The 16,941-nt window shown below is 37.8% G+C and overlaps 1 protein-coding gene across 1 annotated transcript in view; it reads right to left on the bottom strand.

Moving 5' to 3' along the window:
* LOC145662393 (FRAS1-related extracellular matrix protein 2-like) overlaps positions 1–16,941 on the bottom strand; it is a 311,481-nt gene that overhangs the window by 141,538 nt on the left and 153,002 nt on the right. Inside the window, exon 2 of the mRNA XM_081727922.1 lies at positions 1,472–1,561. Within this exon, the coding sequence (XP_081584048.1) occupies positions 1,472–1,561 (90 nt within the window). The remainder of the gene's footprint in view (positions 1–1,471; positions 1,562–16,941) is intronic.

Consider the following 16,941-nt stretch of genomic DNA (forward strand, 5'->3'; position numbering starts at 1 on the left):
AAATTTCCGTAAGAATTTTCTCGAAATTTTTCGAAACTTTTAATTAAACAATCCGAGTTTCAATTCTAGATTATTTATTTATATTGTTTCCATCAAAATTAAGAAAAAAAAAAACACCCGTAAAAATTTGTTCGAAACAATTCCAAATGTTGAATTAGACAATTCTAGTTTTATGATTTTTACATTGTTTTCTTCGAATTTTACATGATATTTTGTTATACTTTCTTAAATTACGCCATTAAAAAAAAAAATCAGTTAAACCAGATTGTTAAACTGTTATACAGCTCTTCGGATGAAAGGTGTATGATATATCAGGAGTTTTCAATCAATCGTTACATGGACATTCTCCATAGTTTAGAGGTGTTCACGCCCAAGTATCCACAAAAGGATACCAAAATATCTTTTTCTTGTTTTTGCTATTCTTCTTGAGGGTTACACCGTCTCTTCGGTTGGAAGATAATTTAGGAGATCTTATAGATTTTTTTCTCTCTCCACTACTGTATACTAACATGGTGGCCGTGGTGGCTGTATCAGCTTGGAAGCTACTCCGAAAAACTGGAAGAACAAAAGTTGTGACGAGGAAGATGAGAAAGAGAAGAAAATTATAAAACTTTTTTTTTTAAAAAAAGAAAAGGTTCGATCTGTAATTAAAAATAATTATGTTACTTAAAAATACTATTTTTCAGGTTTAATTGTGTAATTCAAAAACAATATTATGACGATTAAGTTAAATATTAACATTGGATGGTAAATTTATTTAAAATAAGAGCGAAAAAGATTCAGAGTAAAACAATCGTTTCCTTTCTGGAAATTTCTATCTCGAAGATGCTCCTCGGAGTGGGTGTCCAATCATAAGAAAAGTGCATGATATTCTGGCAAAAGTTGGACAAGTCCAACATGCAAATAGTCATGACATCGCCAGTCACCATGATATTCATCACCAGTGAGTGTTAAATCATTCGGAGGAAGGTTAAAAACGGGTATGCAACCCTTAGTTGTATGCAACCCGTCTTACTTTGACGGATTTCTGGTTGCAGCATATTTAGGTTCATATTTTATCATTACCCTTTGCAGGAACTATTTGATTTTAAAAACAATAATTATTTTTTTCTTCAAATATTTTATTCGTATAAACTTTCTTTGGGAATTGCTTATTCGGTTAGTGAAAACTGTATCGAAATATGACCAACTGTTCTCGATATAATCGCATACAGCAATAAATATACACACATACAGACAGGGGTAAAAGTGGATCTGAAAAGGTAGGGGGATGCATGATGTCACGCCGTCCCCCTTGCTTATCTCTGTCCATTGCAAGTTTTAAGAAGTGGAGAGACGTCATAGATATTTTTGGAAGTGGGGGAACGACGTCTCCCTACGCCCCCCTCACTTTTACCCTTGCATACAGGTCAAACTGAGACCGTCTTATTTCTTTTAAGTGGGTTAATAAAATAAAAGCAGATGTACATACCTTTATCTCGAACTGTGAACTCGAAGGAATCACTTGTGGCATTTGAGCCTTCATGTAGTAAATAGAGAATTCGAAGTTTATCAATGTCAGCTGAAATAGAAAAAAGAAAAAAAAAAACGAATATTAATTAAAAATATTTATTAAGGATTGTAATTTGATAGTATTATATACGAAATTTACTTATTGGTTTTGAGCCTTTCTAAACCTATTCCTATAAATAATTTGAGCACTATGGCCAAAAAGTGCATTTCTATGCATTATGTATGTTTTAGTGGAAGATATACACATTCTAGAAATTAAGCTTATTAAAAGCAGATACGCTTACGAAAAATGAGAAACGCTGATAAGAAAAAAAAGGATAGCTATCTATCTGTTAGTTGGTGGAAACGGTGCAAAATATAAGCAATTTATTTTCGTATTCTACATGCTTTGAACATCGGTACGTATTTTATGTTGTAGGTATATAAAATGAATATGTCATTACTACGGTTACTGTTAATTTTAACTGTAGATAATCTCGCTACAATCATTAGTACAAATAAATGCTAAGTTTGTCTTCTTGTAGTCTACCTGAGAAGTTGCTGAATGCAAGAATGTCATTTACCTGGTTCACAATAATTAATGATTTTGAAAATATTCAGGTGTTAACATTAAAAAATAAATAGCTATACATGTGTCTCTGGTTCATTCATGATGTTAGCAGAATCATTGGGTGAAAAATGTCGACTTAAAGTAACAGATACAGCAGCGGTGCCCACCCCCCTTATGTCCATGACGCATCCCCCCGCAATTGTTTATCCATAGGTGTTCTTCCATGAAAAAAATATTTTCGATTAATTTTTACAACCCCTCAAACATATTTATATAGATTTTTAACCCCCCAAATATTTCAATGACGCAGTGTGCGTCATAGCCCCCCCTTGTGGGTACCTCTGGATACAGTGACTCAATGGTAGAGTGCTCATGTCTGGTGGGAGGAATCGCAGGTTCGATCCAAGTACATGGGACTTTGTGGTGGGCAACATTGTGTTCTTCGGTTCTCATAATCATTCACCTTTATTAGACATCCGTCTCCTTTAGCTTAAGAGTCTTCATCCCGGCGAAATTAAAATGCCGCTAATTTTACAGTAATTATGTGATATCTTCAAATAGAGAAAAGATAATTGAAATATGGAACAAGAGCGCCCTAGACAATATTATTTTGCGTGAGGTACCGTTATCACAAGTCACCTAGTGGCTATCCGTTTTCAGGTGTTTAGAAACGCGAAAATAAATGCCGATTTTTAAAATGGCTCGAAATCGAAAGCAGATAAGTGAGTCGTGATAACGGTTTCTCATGTAAAATAATATTGTCTAGGGCGCTCTTGATCCATATTTCGATTATCTTTTATCTATTTGAAGATATCACATAATTAGTGTAAAATTAGCAGTATTTTCATTTCGCCGGGATGAAGATTCTTAAAGGACATACGGTAATCGTGGGACGTAAAATTTGAAATTTTATTTCACTTAGCCGACAGATGTTTCTCTTAGAGCGAACAGATACTATAACTTAAGGTCTTCATAACCATTCCTTAATAATCGTTCCTTGTGTTGTTTATATCAGTTTCTGTATGAAATCTTTAGGAAATTAAAAGAAAAAAAAAAGATACCTACAGCAATGAAAAAGAAACCCCCTGTCAAATTCTGAAATTACGATATTGCAGATCGCCCTTTATCCAAACTGTAAAAAGTAAAACGGCATTTAAACACTTTTAGTACAGATGTTGGGGGAAAATTGATGAAATAGTGTTTATAAAGTGTGCTTCGCGTGTCCAAAAGCGTTAATTCTCAAAAAATAGTATCTAGTATGACATATTTAAAACATTTCTTCTCGGCAAACAGTTCGAAAACAAAGTGATGACATACATTTTGCACATTTTTGGACATACTTGGACAATACATGATCTAAAATGGGTGAATATAAGTAATCTGGAGGTGTTCAAAGAGTGTTGGTAATGTGTAAAATGTCGAACTGTGTCTAAAAGTAGTTTATTTTCTACAATGTATGAAATTATTTCTCCTCGCTTTTCCAATGGTGCTTTACTTAGACATGTGAGGACTTCAGTTCGGAAACAGGCAAAGTTGTTTATAAAATTGACTGTTACAATGGAGCTCGACACATGAGGCAGTAGTGCACTGTATAAAGAAGTGTTCTCCGTTTTACTCACTGTTATTTAAAATAACAATTGTGCTATACATAATCCACTGTATCGATTGTTATGATTTGAACAATGGAACGCACCTGACCTATCACGGAACAAGATAGAACCAAGGAAAAAAAACTTGCAGAGTAAAAATTAAGCAATATTATCTATACAAGTAGCCAAATAATCTAAATTTGTAAGCTCAGGCCACGTGAGTTTGCGGTGGACAACAAATATCACGTCCGTGGGTTTTCTGTGGGGGTTCTTCTGTTTACCCTTACATTTTCATTGTACTAGGGACGCACTAATATGAGGACTGGATTGACCTCCCTTAAAACTTTATCTTGACTAGAGCCTGTCTATTTCAAGTGTGTCCTCGGAAAATATGTGAAACATACTTCGGCCCCACTCCCGCCGCCCTCTTACGGAGGAATCCTTCCCTTTGCTTAGGGGAAAGAAGTGAATGACAGCTGTGTTGCCAATTTGTCGTTCAGTCCTTTGATCTTGACGAATGAAGATCGTAGGCTAGTTAGAATAGTTAACAAAATGGTGCAGAGCAAAGCCCGCGAAATAATTCACTGTGGCAACGCTTCCGCATCCAAGAATTGAAAAATCTCGTCCGCAGCAACTTGTCGTCTGCTCTTCTGAGGGAGGTACGGGAAAACACACATCGACAGCAGCGCCAGTAAGGGGATCACTTGGAATAGAAAAGCTCTAATATTTGTTCACTTTCTTAACACAATTATACTGTTTAACAGTGAAATTATTGATGTAACATATAGATTTGATTTTATACCTCATCTGTACTCTCTTTTCTTATAAAAATAATCTACTTCTAATATTTCTTCTGAGAAAATAGGTGACAGTAATTCGTCGCATGAGAACCAGAGGAACATAACTCCAAAAATGTGGTTTTCGTTTTATTCATGTTTGGGCATAATTTTGAAAGCCCTACTTGGTGTAAATGGAACGTAACGCCATCTGTTCTCCTTGTCGATCATCTGTTGTAATGTAGCTCAATTACCATTTTATTAAAAACACATCTTTCTAAGAAAATAATATTTTTGTCCTCGCGGGTGTAGACCTACGAAAATGGAGTTACGTTCCTCTAGTTCTCATGCGACGAATTGACAATTATTTATTGTCTTTTCAAAAGCAGAATAACACAGGTTCAATACTATGTAGGCGTATTGACTCCCCCATCTCCCCCCCCCAAAGAAAAACTTTGAATCCCTCGAAACAAAACTTTAAAGAGTACGCTCCTGCATTCATGAGCGCCCGAAAATGTATACGTAATATAGGAAACCACGTATATTAAATACTAGACTAATATAGCAACCATGGAGATGGCCATTCCCCTGTAAAATTTTCTTCTGGCGCCCCTACCTGCATTCCACCTATTTTTTTTTTTTCCATAATAATTCACTTATGTTAATCATTCGTCCCCTTCAGTAGGAAACAGTAGAAACAGAAACTTAGTCTGTTTATACAGAAGAAATATGAACAGACATTTGCGAAGTCAAGATGTTTCATTATTATAACAAGAATATTAAATGTTGTGATACTTGAACGTTCTAAGGTGACATCTCTTGTTACAATACTGCACTACAGTAGCCAAACCGCCGCCTTCAATTATCAATGCCGCCAAACATTGTGAAATCCAACCAAAAATAACTCATACAACCAAGCAAGAGATACGAAGAATGCTAAATATTGCAATCAGTTCTTTCGATCTCTTTCACGTCATCATAAATCTTCCATCGCTTAGTAGCGATCTTTGACGCCAGAGGCGGTAAAACGAGAGCTATAATTCACACAATAATTATGATCAGCTAGCGAGATCTCACACACCTCTAACCGTATCTGCTGTTAGACATTCGAATGGACTGCTTTAATTACTAAATAAGACAACAAAATTATTTGGAATATAAATTAGATATCGTTACACGAAAACCAGGCAGGTGGTCATGTAACTCAAATATATGAGTTATAATTTTCTCATTCACCCTGAGACAAATGTATAATTTAACATCATAAAAAAAAAAAAAATGACGTGTAGACTCATATGCATATGAAAAGTATTTAAGAAGTCATTCAATATACTTTTATTTTATAAAAGATCCTTTCTATGGAGTTTGGTTTCCCAAAACTTTTTTTAATATATTTACCCGGTCTGTCCGTGCGTCCGTCTGTCCGGGAGACAAGAAATCTCAAGAATACTTTCATGGGTCACCATCAATTTTGGCCAAGATTTAGTGAGTCGAAAGTTAAGATCGAGTTCGTCGATAGAGGTGCTCTATCCACCGGAAGTGGTAGAAATCAACCATTTCCGGTTTTAAAATTAATAGCTATAGACAAAAAGCGGTTTTCTGCACTAGATTAAGTGTCCTAAGCTACATCCTTAATTTTCTACTGAAACCAGAAGTGGCAAAAATTATGTACTTGCGATATTAACGTTGATAGCTATAGAATATAAACGGCAATTTATACGGACTTTTTTGAATCGATTTAGCATTTTAAGAATAGATATTATTCCTTTTCTTAACCATCTATTGAAACCGGAAGTGGTAAAAATCAAAACACTTCCGGTTTTAACGTTGATTTCTATAGAGTAAAAATGGTAATAGATAGAAGCTGGTCGTTCCAAGAATATATTCATCACCACTCACTAACGTGCACAGGACATTGGGAATGTGGGTGCCAGATCTAAAGGACCACCATATGGAATGTCGTCCTCTCCCCCCCCCCTTTCCCCTAAGAAAAGATAGCGTCATTGCACCCGACGCTGCGTCGGCGACGCACGGCACACATGCAGACGGGAAATAATTTACACGTAATCTCTTCTCAGTTTGTAATAATTCTACATAAAAAGGTTGTCTAATAGGGGTGCCAAGGCACCCATGGCACCCACGTTGCGCACGCCTATGTCACCGCTTTAATATGTCTAGTAGAACCGGAAGTAGTAAAAATCTAGTACCACTTTTGGTTTTAATATTAATTGAGAAAATATCACGCCATACAAACCAAATTCCTTCACATGGCGTATACCTGACACTGCTATTTGTTTTAAGAAAGTCTTGTCAAAATAATCAAATTACAATTTCGTTTGCCTGGTAGTAATCCTTTTTATTTACCCAAGTTGAAGGGGAGCATACTGACTTACGGTGCAATGTTCACCTTTGGAGCTAGGAGTCCCTGGTTTAGTTCCAGGCTATGGGAATTTGTGGTGGACAATATCGAGTCCATGGGTTTTCTCGAGGTTCTCACAAGAGTCACGGTGGCTCAGTAGTGGAGCGCTTACCTCTAGTGTATGGGGTTCCTAATTCGATTCCCGACCAAGTAAGTTTGCGATGGGCAATCCGTGTCCATGGGTATTCTCTTTTAATTCCGTTTCCTCCCACACCCTTGTTCCACCAATTCTTCTATCATCATTCACTTACTTTCATCATCCGTCTCTCTTAGCCTCAAGGATATAATCGTGGGATTTTAAACTGAAAGATTTCATTTTTTCGAGATTCTCACGTTCTCCCTCTTTGCATTCCCATTTCACCTTCGACAATGATTTAATTTCATTAATCATCGGTCTCTTTTAGCCTAAACGTGAGACTTAAGTTGAAGATAACTTAGGATATCTCGTAAGAACGGCGTTTACAAGAGCTATTGACTCTCTTATAATCACAAATGTTTAAATGAAATATTCTAAGCCAAGCCAGGACTCCCAGCCTTAGAGACGTAAAAGCCCAGCAAGTAGGAAAGCACAGAATATTGAAAATTTGTGTTTTGTTTGGTGAAGGAGATTATGAAAAATAAAATTATTCCATGTTTCTATCCAAAATCAAATATGGGATCACAAATATTAAATATAATATGGCACGACGGTCTTCTTAAATCATGGTCTCCATTTTGTGGGATCATTCCGTTGAATATACTACGACAGACAGTCCTTGGTAGTATGAAGATGTGTCACTCTACAGCACTCATCCACTCATGGAGTTCTTCAGGCTTCTTCCCTTTTTCGTGTATGGAATTTTATCAGGAACCGTTGCTCCAAATCACACATTTTTACTTTTGGCCTGCACAGCTCTGCACTCGCCACTCTCTCAATTGAAACGCTTAATTCCTACTTATTTGTAAAGTGTTGCCTACAGCTTAGCACGTTTTCCTCACCAGATCAAAGACCTCCAGAATATCACTAAAATGTGTAAAAGCCCTAGAAATCCGACTAGACATGCACAATACCCTGCACGAAGCATTTTTCTCAACTATTAATCCAATGTTCTCGGGATTGCTGCCAGAGTGAGTGTTGCTGTGCTGAGCTTTCGTTACCCAGCAAAGTTTTAAGATCATAATTTTTCTTAACTCTTTATTCAGGATCTCACAAAATAGTCTTCTTCCTTCTAAAGGCTTCTTTCGCCATTCCTATCCTCGCTTTTATTTCATGTTCACATGTTGAAGTATTTCATGTTCACAGTACTGACAGACTTCCTTCTTAAAATGTTACTTGTAAGTTGGATTGCATCTGTCATGGCGTTCCTAATACTGCAAAAGTACTGAACATGATCCAATGGAGTTATAGCAATCGAGGAGAATTAATTTTGCTGTTGAGTATACACGCAGATATAGAATATACGTCTTCCTTGACATATTTCAATGGGGATTGAGATATTGGTGAACCATGCCGAATTCAGCGGCCTGGAATTTTTCACGAAGAAAAGCACATATCTGAAAAGTAAAATGAGAGCTCCCTAGTGGCTATGTGGATAGCGTATGCACCTTTGGAGCAGGAGATCCGGGTTCGATTCCTGGTCGAGCTCATGTGGTTCAGATCTCAAGTTAAGCTGCAGGTCCATGTCTTATATAGTAGTGCTGCTGGAAAGAGACGTTAAACTTAAATTCAATTCAATCCAAAAGTAAAATGGGCTGAATTCTTGAAAGCAGAGATACCAGAGTGCTGTCTATGACCATGAAATCAGTGTACCATATCACAACTAAAATTATACTCACATTGTTTTCTGTGAAATTCAAAGCTAGGGATACGACAACTTCTCCAACAACGTGTAGAAGTTTTGTGTTACTACTACACAGTATATGAGGAAGGCCGTGGTAACTCAATGGTAGAGCGGTCACCTCTGGTACATGGAGTCCTTGGTTCGATCCCAGCTCGAGCCAAGTGAACTTTGTGGTGGATAAACACCGTGTGGGGATGCACACGAGACAAGATTTGAGACTGTCTCGTCTCGAAAATGTGCTGTAAAAGTGATGTCTCGACTCGAAAAATATACATTTTTCTATTGGAAGAGCTGTGTCTCGACTCGAATTTTGTCAGGAAAATTCTGTCTCGACTCGATTCGAGCGCATCCCTAACACCGTGTGCGTGGGTTTTCTGTGGGTTCTCCCGTTCCTCTTTCCTTTCTTCCTGTTCCTCTTTCTTTCTTTCCTTCTTTTTTATAATATATTTATTTTGAACGAAAGCGCTTTACCTGGGTTTTCTTTCTTGGATTGAAATGCTTGTTGGCCACTAGTTGTCCTTCTGTCTGTAGAAGATATATGATTACAACAAAATCATAAAGTTACTTATGTTAATCCGTTAAGAAATGTTTGTGGTATTACTTCACGGAGTTCACGTATTCCGTGAAAGAAGAAAATGTGAAGAAAATGTGCGAAACGCTACTCAAGAATTTGAGGAAAGAGGATTCCCAAAGAACATTTTTTATGGGGAGATGAGGTTTTATCATATAAACTGGCTTTAGGAACGGTGGAGATAAGAGAGTTTTTTTTAAAGCTCTATCATTTCTTAATGATTTTTAAATTCAACAACTACCAACTGAGCTTTGCTGCAATAGATTTCAAAATTGGCAAATAGACAACATACCATGGTATCCAAACTCGCTAGCCCGACGCTCGCGAGCTTGGCACTCGCGCTCAATCGGGTTCACGCTCAATAATTGAGTTTGATCCCGAGTGAGCGCGAGCGCAGGTGAGAGAAGTGAGCACAAGCCCGAGTGAGCGCGAGCTCAGTTAAGATTAGTAAGCGCGAGCCAGAATGAGCGCAAGCACAGACGAGAGAAGTGAGCGCGAGCTCAGTTGAGAGAAGTAAGCACGAGAGCGAGCGAGCCCAGACGAAAATGGCCATCCATGCAACATACGGCACCTGTGAATCCTAGGTTTGATCCGGCACGTATTACCTGATTGGTATTCAAACTACTATTGCATTGATTAACTCCAACGGTGGCGTGTGTGAGGAGGGATTCAGTTTTAACATGCCCTTGAGCAAGATATGCAAATAGCGACATTTAACGCAAGTATACAAATACTTTCCATGAACTTGGGAGCTTGAACTGCCCCCAACCTTGACGAACTTCTGCGTATGAGATTGGACTCCAAAGTTAAGTTACCCAGCAACACGAGTTATCGTTTGAGTTGCCTAAAAGCAATGACGTCAGCAATATAGTACAAATTCGTTAACATATTACATTAAGTTCTTTCCAGGACAGGCTCTACCATATGTGCAATATGTGCATTTGCACGGAACGGCAAGTTTCGACGGGCAGCAATATCTGTTATAACTATATTGTTTAAAACAAATATTTTGTTGTCGGAAACATACTCCATGATGATGGTAGTTAAATTTACTACACTGACATTCTATTTGAATACTACATTCATAAATCGTGTTTAGGTCGCATTAGCTTAAGGCAGGGTTGGCAAAAACCATGATTTTTTTAGAAAAAAAAACAAAAAACCCGGTTTTTTGGTTTAACCCCGGTTTATTTGGTTTAAATAATTTGCTCGAGGGATGCGCTCGAGTCGAGTCGAGTCGAGATTTAAGCTTGCCCCGACTCGTCTCGAGTATATGTTGTCTCGACTCGAAAACATGTTTCTGTCTCGACTCGACTCGAATTCGAGACGAGATGTCTCGAAATTCGAGTCGAGACAAAATATACGAGTTAAAATATACATACACATCAGCCAGAATATTATGACTACCTACCTAATTATCAGTATGCCCACCTTTGGCACGGATAATAACGGCGACGCGTCATGGCATGAACGCAATGATTCTTGGTAGATCGCTGGAGACAGTTGGCACTATACCGTAAATTCCGGGAGGGGGCGATGCACTCTGACGTTACGTTCAATCACATCCCAGACGTCTTCGATTGGGTCCAGATCCGGCGAGTTGGGGGGAAGCAGCACATCACTTGGACTCACCCCTGTGTTCCCCACACTCCATCACACTCCTAGCCTTGTGATATGGTGCATTATCTTGTCACTACCATCGGGAAACTTGGTCGTCATGAAGTGGTGTACGTAGACTGCAAGCAGTATACGATACGCCTCGGCCGTCATGGTGCCTTGCTCGAGCTCCATTAGGCACATGGATGCTCACGTGAATGTTCCCCAGAGCATAATTTAGTTGTCGCCACATTGTCCCGTAGTATAGGTGTCAAGGAGCTGTTCCCTTGGAACACGCCGGATTCGCACCCTCCCATCGTCGTGATGAAGAAGGTATCGGGATTCATCAGACAATGCAACGCTCTGCTACCGCGGCAAGGTCCAGTGGCGATGGCAACGTGTTTATTTCAGTTTTAGTTGCCGATGTCGTGGTGTTAACATTCGCACATGGATGGGTTGTCGGCTGTGGAGGCCCATCATCGTTAGGAATGTTCGGTGTACTCTGTGCTCAGACACACTTGTACTTTGCCCAGCATTAAAGTTTGACGTTAGTTCCGCCACAGTTCGCTGCCTGTCCTGATTACCAGCCTCCCAGCCTACAACGTCCGACATTTGTAATGAGGTGGGGGCGCCCAACCCCTCGACGTTTGGACGTCGTTTTCCCTTGGTTTCGCCACTTAAAGACACTCACGACAGCACTCCTCGAACACCCGACAAGTCCTGCACTTTCTGAAATTCTCGTGCCGAGTGTTTCTGAGTGAATACTTTCTTCAAAATAATATTAAAAATTATAGAAAGATTTTCGAGACATTCGAGTCGAGTCGAGATTTTTATGAGCAGTCTTGATTCGACTCGAAAATTCGAGTCGAGAAACACGTTTGTCTCGACTTGTCTCGAATTTTACAAAGTGTGTCTCGACTCATGCGCATCCATAGTTATGCTGGAAGGGATCATGTAAGTTAAAACGGAATCCAAACCATTTCTCGGCTTACATCCGAGAGAGATTGTCCTCCATTTGGACTCGAAACCGGGACTAATTGGTCACAAATGCGGTGAGTCTGCCGATTGACTCACGAAGGGCTGCTAATAAAAATACGTTGTACTGATCTTTACATACTTGTAATATAATTATCAAGAGTCACTTCAGAAGGACAAAAAGATAAACAGTTGCACAAGTGAAACCAAGATACATAATAAATATAAATCGGGAAATTAAGCCTTAGCCATTGGAAAATTCCATTATTGCTTTGTATGTAAAATTTTGAGGTCAACGTATCATAATCAGTACGCTTAAACTGAGCTAGTAAATAACAAATTTAGTGTTAAATAATATAGATGTCATTTAATAAAATTGAAGTCCAATCGAAGCTAGTGTTCGAAGCTAGGTAGGCAGTCAATATCCAATTTCTATCAATATATTTAAGCAATCTTGGCTTCTTTACAAAATAATAAGTATTCAGGCAAGCAGAAATATACGATTTGGTTTCGTTTCTTACGTTTAGGCTTAATACCTAGGTTATGTAATACCTAGGTTATTAAGGGGAAGACTTTCGCTTGAAGTGACATCCGAACCGCTACTTGGTTTACATTTGAAAGAAGGGTTGTGGTTCGGCCGAGAATTGAACATGGGATGCCTTGATTAAAAGGTGAAAAGGAGATAAAATAATGCAGATGGTTTGATATGTGGAAACGTCACTATGAAGTTCACACGATTTAAAGTATTTTCGTTCTTTTTTTTCCGGGTTTAAACCAGTTTTTAAACCATAGTTTAAACCACCTTGGTTTAAACCAGCCAACCCTGGTTTAAGGTCACATAATCAGTGCTAAAGCAAATGGTCAAACAAATCCCAGCATGAATTGCTTGATTGTTGTCAAATACAAGAATTCAATTCTCGAACAGTAGTGAACACTTGTTTCATTTAGTTAGTTAGCACAGTTTTGATATGAAAACTAGTCTTGTCTTTGTCACAAACAAGTTCCTTATCATTGAAAGTGAAAACAAGTTTTTTTTTGTTTTACTTTTTTAGGAGATGTAGAAGGAAAACCAAGAAATCAAGATAAAAGAGCTAGTTGCACTAGAATCGCAAACTGATATATTGAGATTGAATATATTGATTGCTATAAAAAAGGATTACCATCTTTCCTCTGCAGGCGAGTTTGCTTCATCTTTCAGTAACATAATAGAGGCCTTTCTGAGTGCCAGTGCACTTCCCTACCTTCGTTGTTCATGATGTGGTAGCATACTTATAATCATGGCTTTTTTAAGATTTGTTCTTTCTGGAGAAAGGAGGGCGGGAAATTATGCTATCGCACAGGGCTGCAAATTGCCTAGGGCCAGCTCTGATTATATCAAGGATCGGAAAAAAGTGATACGTATTAGTTCCGAGACAACGTCAACAATAAGCATGATGTAGCATTTAGTATTAGTGGAAAAGTTTGGGGAAGGTGTAAAGATATAACACTTAACGAACAATCCTAAGAATAATCGTGTGAGAGAAAATGAGTTTTCGGATTTTTTTTCCCCTAGAAATTCTGTTAGTTCTTATTATGTCATTAATTTCATTTCGTTTACATGCTATTTATTTGAACTTTTTTTTATTTTTCTTTATAAGTATCTATTCTTTCCGAAATTAAGTTTTGTTTTCCTCTTTCAATTTAACGCTTCTTTGGCTTATTTGTCAGTGCTTACATTTTTTTTTTTCAGTTTCAATGCTTTATTTTCTCTTTTATCTCGATTTCACAGTCAGAGACATTTATCTTTTGTTTTTGTTCACGCAGTCAGCTGGAAACTCCGAAGGAAAAAGTATGTTTTTTTTTTTTTTTTTTTTACATGATAATTTCTCTTTGTAAAACCCAGTTCTCTTTGTGTGTCTGTTCTTTATCACTTATCAAGTGACTAAACTATATATTGTAAGCAGTCATTTTCACGCCAGAATAAACATGTTTGTCTTATGATTTAACTTCTGATATTTTGCCATTGTCGCCTTTCATAGGTAAGATTTTTTTTTTTTTTTAAGTAAGTAACTCTTAAATGTGCTGTGTCCTCACAGTGATGTCAACCTGTGGGAAAATTCCCATTTAGTGGGATTTTTAGACTAACTTCTTGAATAGGGATAACGGGAATTTTTGTAGAAATTGGCAGCATATATGGGATTTTTCATATGTTTACTTCATCAATGTCGACAAAATTCTTTATGGGCACACGGTATTCAGTAAACGTGAAATCAGGACTAATTTTCAAATTTTGTTACTGGAAAATGAAAGCTAGTGTGGAAGTAATGTATATTGTAACCTATAAAGCTATAATAATAATAATTAATAATAATAATAATAATAATAATAATAATAATAATAATAATAATAATAATAATAATAATAATAATAATAATAATAATAATAATAAACCAAGCAGGCCCGTAGCCAGTCCAAAAAATGTAGGGGGAGCAGTAGAAGTTCGGAGGGGTGGGGGCAATATCCAACCATGTTATAGTTCATCACCATACGACAATACATTTGCAAAACTACCGTGAATAATTTAAAAGGGCCAGTAAAAATTTAGGGGAGCCTGCCCCCCGTGGATACGGTCTTGTCACCAAGGAACACAAGTAGAGGTTGAAGCTTGTCTAGTTTACTTATGTTCAGTAGAAGCTTGGAGCACAAAAAGTGTAACGAAAAAAAAAAAAAAAAAACCTAACTAAATTCTGACATCAAAATACTTGTTTTCCTCAATAGTTTCAATTATCTCATTGAATTAAGGAAGGTATTTTTTCATAAACAACTTGATAAACGTAGAAGCTCTAAATTTACGATCAATTTATTCATTTATTGAAGAAAGTGAGTGACGCACTGTGGTTTCTCTTTTTATATTTTAGAAGTTTTCGTAATTAGTGTAGCGTGGGAAGTTCAAGAGTAAAATGGGAATTTCTGCCCCTCGAGAAGGAATTTTTATAAAGTTTCAGGTTGACATCACTGCCCTGACAATAAAGAGTATCAAAATGCGTTGTAAGAACATAAAATTGGAACTCAATTACTATTTATCAGTGGTTCCAATTAATGACGACGCCAGCATTGATTTCTTTGGGGAAGGGACAAACAGAGGGGCAGACAACACAACACGCTTGGGGACAATAGTCGGGCACTATCGTTGCCACTGGGGGGCACTGTCGTCGTCACTACTTGCAATGGTTTAGCGCATTGTCATTATTGCGAGTGTAGTCAATCCGCAATTTACCAGTGGCCCTCCTTATAAAACTTAGAAACTTTTTTCACCATACATCCCTCCATTTCTCGTTGTGTAGGCTGCAGACAATAAATGTCTGATTTTGTTCGTGTATATGTGTCCGATCCATACAAATGCATGCAGGATGAATATATTCATTGCATATTTTACACTTTAGGACATAACTCTAAGAGCATTCTTCTCGACATAGACTTATACTGCCCTTGGATTTCCATTGACAGTCATTTTATGATAAGTATATGTTTGAGTCAGTCTAAGACAAAAAATGAAATGAAATCTTTAAGTTTAATGTTCCATGTTTATGCTCTTGAGGATAAGGGAGACGGATGATTAAGGCAAGTGAATGATAATGGAAGAATTGGTCGAATGAGGAAGTGGGAGGAAACAGGAGTATCCTCAGAAAACTCACGGACACGATGTTGTCCACTATAAACTTGCTTGGCCGGGGGCTGAACCAGGGACCCCACGCACCAGATATAAGCGTTCTACCACTGAACCACTGTGCCCCCGCCCAAAGTTTGAGTGCAACAACTAATGGTGATATTCGCAAACACTGAATTGTGTTTTTCCTCTTATATCCAGTGGTCGAAGTGAGACGGTATGCGGTGGTATGCCATACCGTCTCTGGTTTTTCAGTGATCAAGACAATATTTAAATAACAGGTATGTTAAGTGAAAATCATAATAAAACATACCGCCTCTGCTTTTTTCCCACTTCGAACACTGCTTATATCCCCAGTAGCAGAGACAACATGAAAAACACTTGCACTAAGCTTGAATCGCAAGTCGGCTAAGCTTGCATCCATTGGAAAATGTGCAAACATGCCGCAAGCTGGATTCCAGTAACGAAATTACATGGGGGCAACGTTGCATTTACTGTTCCATTCAAGTTTGACGCAAGCGTTCAAGTCAATTGCCAATGAACGGCCAGTGATGCTATGATGCTCTGCGAAGGGTCTAAAGCATCGCTTGCAATTACAGCAAAAGGCAGATTATATGAAAGCATGCATTCAAAGTGCAAGCGTAGAAAGCCAAAAACCAAATACGCGCCAACTGAGCGAAAGCTTTCTTGCTACTAGGGATGTATCTTGCACCGGAAAAAAAAAATCAGGGGGAATACACCCCTTAACTTTGTCAAAGGAGAGTTATGATTGAGTGGAAGATTGAAGTGGTAAAATTGAAAGGAAATTCTCAACCCTCTTTCCTTGTTATTCTCAATCCTCAACCCTTATTTGTCAATTGGAAAAGGAAAAAAAGACACATGGTTCTAATTTAGAAAACTTCGCATTCTGTCCTTTGCACCAAACCATATTTTATTTTCAAGGAAGAGGGAAAAGATACTTAAGCTGGTGTCTCCCGAAATATAGTCTGTTGAGTTATATTTATTTGTTTATTCATTCATTTTATTACTTTTAAGTACAAGTAAGTGACAAAATACTACATACATATCCTGTATGCAAACTACAGCAGAAGCAAGCTCTGTAACTTGTACACAACACACTTGTCAGCAAAAAGATAAATTTGCACTGATAGTACTTATACAGGGTGTTTCAAAACAACACAGACAACGTTTGGGAGATGATTCCTGACACCAAGATAAGACAAAAAGTATAGACCAATCTGGGTGCACAAATGTTTCTTTTCGCAGTTATTTTGCTGCCAAAAACATGAAAAAAATTAACTTTAGAGGTCCATAGCTCCAATACTATGGAATCTACCGTCGTCGGGTCAAGACTTCACTTAGAAACTAGTATGTGTCCTATCCAAAAATACATGTTTCAGAATCCTGCGTTACTCACGCAAAAATTCTTATTGAGGCAGTTTGGCTATGGGCATATAATCTGAACTACTCATTGTATAAAAATTGTG

This window comes from Thermobia domestica, chromosome 10 (genome assembly GCF_964235325.1).
Source record: "Thermobia domestica chromosome 10, izTheDome1.hap1.1, whole genome shotgun sequence".
NCBI classification, from domain to species: domain Eukaryota; kingdom Metazoa; phylum Arthropoda; class Insecta; order Zygentoma; family Lepismatidae; genus Thermobia; species Thermobia domestica.